At 66.9% G+C, this 819-nt stretch overlaps 2 protein-coding genes across 2 annotated transcripts in view; one reads left to right on the top strand and one right to left on the bottom strand.

Moving 5' to 3' along the window:
* The window catches only part of CCDC124 (coiled-coil domain containing 124), a 34,285-nt gene that overhangs the window by 4,316 nt on the left and 29,150 nt on the right, over positions 1-819 (top strand). The gene's annotated exons all lie outside the window — the stretch shown is intronic.
* The window catches only part of JAK3 (Janus kinase 3), a 10,499-nt gene that overhangs the window by 8,974 nt on the left and 706 nt on the right, over positions 1-819 (bottom strand). The window contains 2 exon segments of the mRNA XM_009279871.1: positions 436-547; positions 672-795. Coding sequence (XP_009278146.1) covers positions 436-547; positions 672-795 — 236 coding nt within the window.

Here is an 819-nt window from a genome sequence, read left to right as displayed (position 1 = left end):
CCCCCCCCACCCCCCGGCCGGGCTGGTGGGGTGTCTCCAGCCCCAGCCCCACGCCCTGGTGCCTGCGTGAGTCACATCCTGCCCCAGGCTCTGGTTTCCCACTGCTGCCCGGGGGGCAGCAGAGCCAGCTCCATCCCTGGGGCATGCATCACCTGGGGGACACAGTGACCCCCATCTCAGCAACCTGGGGTGCCCCACGCCCAGCGTGGGATGCCCACAAGCAGCTCCAGCTGAGCTGGGTAGGAGGACCCATGTCCCGCGGGCGTCGTGGCCAGGGACCAGTGGGTGCTGGAGGAGGAGAGCGGCACGGTTCACGGTGGTGAAGGGCATCACTACGCTGAGCTTAACATGTCCCACACCCCCGAGAAGCCACGTGGGACCTCGCCCTGCGGCCCCAGGTGTTGGGGACAGGGATGGCAGCCTGGCAGGGCTTACCTGGGCAAAAAGGTAGTCGATGACGGGGTAGTCCAGGATGGGGCTGGCCTGGTTGTTCAGCAGCTGGAAGCGGTGGGACCATCCCAGCCCACACCAGTTGGGGAATAAGAACCTGATGGGGAGAGCGGAGGGGGCTCAGCGCCACGTCACCCATAGCACACAGCCCCTATCGGCCATCAGAGAATCCCCAGGGAGCCGGGCTGGGGCTGGGACGGCCGGGTCCCCACGGGCTGTACCTGATCCTGTACACCACAACCTGGCTGCGGGAGTCATCGACGGTGAAGAGGTGGTTGGGGGGGAACCAGCAGCTGAGATCCTCGGTGGCCAGGGCAAAGAGCGAGTGGCAGACGGGCAGCACGCCTGGGGACAGAAGCGGTGCTGTGA

This window comes from Aptenodytes forsteri, unplaced genomic scaffold (assembly GCF_000699145.1).
Source record: "Aptenodytes forsteri isolate BGI_AS27 unplaced genomic scaffold, ASM69914v1 Scaffold147, whole genome shotgun sequence".
Taxonomy (NCBI): domain Eukaryota; kingdom Metazoa; phylum Chordata; class Aves; order Sphenisciformes; family Spheniscidae; genus Aptenodytes; species Aptenodytes forsteri.
Note: the sequence above shows the minus strand (reverse complement) of the source record. Positions and strands in the feature narration are given on the sequence as shown.